General features: G+C 37.3%; 1 protein-coding gene across 1 annotated transcript; it reads left to right on the forward strand.

Annotated features, from left to right (window-relative positions):
* The first annotated feature begins 495 nt into the window (after positions 1–495).
* LOC132637604 (uncharacterized) lies at positions 496–1,786 on the forward strand. Its single transcript, XM_060354670.1, has 4 exons — positions 496–502; positions 586–1,133; positions 1,237–1,400; positions 1,477–1,786. Exons 1-4 carry the CDS (start codon positions 496–498, stop codon positions 1,784–1,786), a joined length of 1,029 nt encoding a protein of 342 aa, XP_060210653.1.
* Positions 1,787–2,693: the final 907 nt, after the last annotated feature.

Raw genomic sequence — 2,693 nt, forward strand, 5'->3', positions numbered from 1 at the left:
GATTCATGCATGATACTAATCTTAGTCGGCCTATGATATCTACTGGTACATAGTGTTTGTACTGATAATACCGTGCTGTATTATTTTGAGTGCAGATTGTGATCCAAAGACTGCTACTCGACCTCATATTTAGCTTGAGGCCATTTGCTGACAGATTGAGGGTGAGCTTCTATCCGTGCCAGGCCGCCCGAAGATCTTCCCTTTTCTAATGTATATTTCCATTCCAGACATTGATGTTTATTTATTTCAGACAATATGAATTCCTTAGGCATGTTTTGGATTTAGAGTCCCTGTATGGTGACTTTCGGATTTTGGGGTTGTAATGGTTAGGACTTCCGCACTTACATTATTGTTCTATGGCATGACTACTTTTGAATTAATTTTGTGTTTAATTTATTGTGAGCTGAATGAATTGGCTAAGTAAAAATAGACTTTGAATGAGTAGATGGTTGAGCGCATCGGTTCGCCCACTAGGAGTTAGTGTGGGTGCTAGTCATGGCGGGTTGGGTCGTGACAATAGAAGGAAGTTAGGCTATCATAATTTCAAGGTGAACTGTTCAGGAAAGATTTGGATCTTTTGGACAGATGAATGGCAAGGTGTAGTTATTTCTGAATCAGAACAGCAAGTATCTCTGCAACTAACTCACTTATCCTTGAATCAATCAGTGCTGGTGTCAGTAGTTTATGCTAAATTTGATAGAGAGGAGAGGGAAGAGTTCTGGGAATCCATGGTGGAGTTAGCTAATCAGCATGACCTCCCATGGATTATAGGAGGGGACTTTAATGTTATTGTATCTGATGAAGAGAAACAAGGCGGCCTACCAGTCTCATCCAATGAGACACTGGATTTTTCCAACTGTATACAAAGCTGTGGATTAATTGATGTAGGATTCTCTGGAAGTAAATTCACTTGGTGGAATGGGAGAACTGAAGAAGATTACATATTTAAGAGGTTAGATAGGATTTTGGTGAATCAGCAAGTGTTAGACATCATGCCATCCACAACAGTGACTCATATGATCAGACATGGTTCAGATCATGCAGCATTACATCTGGAGTGTAACAGCAATGCCGAACATATAATCAAATCTTTCAAGTTTCTTAACTTCTGGACAAATCATCATACATTTATGGTGTGGTAAAGGAGAACTGGACTGTTGATTTCTGTGGAAATCCATTTTATGTATTTCATCATAAGTTAAAGAAACTTAAAAGAGCACTGGTTCAATGGAGCAGGACCACTTATGGGAATATATTTCAGCGATTGCCACTATCGAAGATACCATAAAAATGAAGGAGTTGCAGCTTGAAAATAATCCTTCAAGGGAGAGTAGAATGCTGCTCTATCAAGCACAGGCTGAATTAACCAGATTTTTACACTTGGAGGAAGAATATTGGAAGTAGAAAGCTGGTATGAAATGGTTCAATGATGGAGATAGAAATACTAAATTCTTCCATTCATATGTGAGGGGGCAGAAGGAACAAATTGTCCTTGAAAATAATACAAGATTCAAATGGTAATTGGCTGGAAAATGAAGTAGATATTGGTTCTGAGGCAATCAGGTTCTTTGAGTCACAATTCAGAGAAGAAAATTCAGATGTTGATTATGCATTGCTGAAAAATATTCCTAAGCTGATTAATGAAGAGCAGCAAAAGAATATGGAGGAGTTGCCATCTGAATGTGAAGTAAAAGAAGTTGTTTTGTCACTCAATGGGATAGTACTAGTGGGCCAGATGGATTCACAAGACACTTTTATCAGAAGTGTTGGGAGGTTATCAAGATAGATGTGATACAAATGTTTAGAGCATATTTATGTGGTTCTGAGATTGCAATTCATTACACATACTAACCTGGTGTTATTGCAAAGAAGGATGTCACGACCCAAGTTACCGATCGTGCAGGCACCTACCTTATTATGACTAGTAGGCGAACCCTTACCCGTTAACCCATTAATCACTAGCCAATTTTAACTTTTTTAATCATTTATAGTTAAACAATCAATAATCATGTGAATGAATAAATAAATAAACAGTTCATAATTAATAGATAATATAAGTGCAGAAGTCTTAACTATTACACCCCAAGATCTGAAAGTCATCATACAAGGATTCTAATCATCGATGTCTAAAGAATGAAGTATATCTCAAATATAATACAAGTAATGTCTTGAATAAAAGTAGACACATGGAAAGAGAGATATTCAAGTGGCATGGCATGGATAGAAGCTCACCCTCGGATCTGATCAAGCAAACTAGCTTCAAGCTAGAGAGGAAATCTGGATGAAATCTCTGGAACACAATCTGCACTAAAAAATGGTGCAGGAAGGTAGTATCAGTACAAACACTATGTACCGGTAAGCATCATAGGCCGACTAAGATTAGTTCACGCATATAAGTATAAAATCAACAAGATAAACAGATAGGCACTTAACACTTAAATCCAAGTCACAGAATATCCCATAACGGAGTCATAGCCTAAGATGAAGCTTCTAAACCACAAGTCTGTCAAGTTTCAATAATCTCACCTGATAATCACAAGTCCAACTTCCTTCCCTAGGTAGAGTCACTAATCCACAATTTAACTCAGTCAATGGTCATCATCATATCACAATAGGCATTCAACATCCATACCAAAATCAGAAACAACAAGCATATAATAATGCAGAATAAAATGTAATGATGTGCAATGCAA

This window comes from Lycium barbarum, chromosome 4 (assembly GCF_019175385.1).
Source record: "Lycium barbarum isolate Lr01 chromosome 4, ASM1917538v2, whole genome shotgun sequence".
In the NCBI taxonomy this organism is placed as follows: Eukaryota; Viridiplantae; Streptophyta; class Magnoliopsida; order Solanales; family Solanaceae; genus Lycium; species Lycium barbarum.

Coding starts and splice junctions, on each gene's coding strand:
- LOC132637604 (XM_060354670.1), top strand. Junction 1,134..1,236: donor CAAATCATCATACATTTATG/GTGTGGTAAAGG, acceptor TCAATGGAGCAG/GACCACTTATGGGAATATAT. Junction 1,401..1,476: donor TTGGAGGAAGAATATTGGAA/GTAGAAAGCTGG, acceptor GTGAGGGGGCAG/AAGGAACAAATTGTCCTTGA.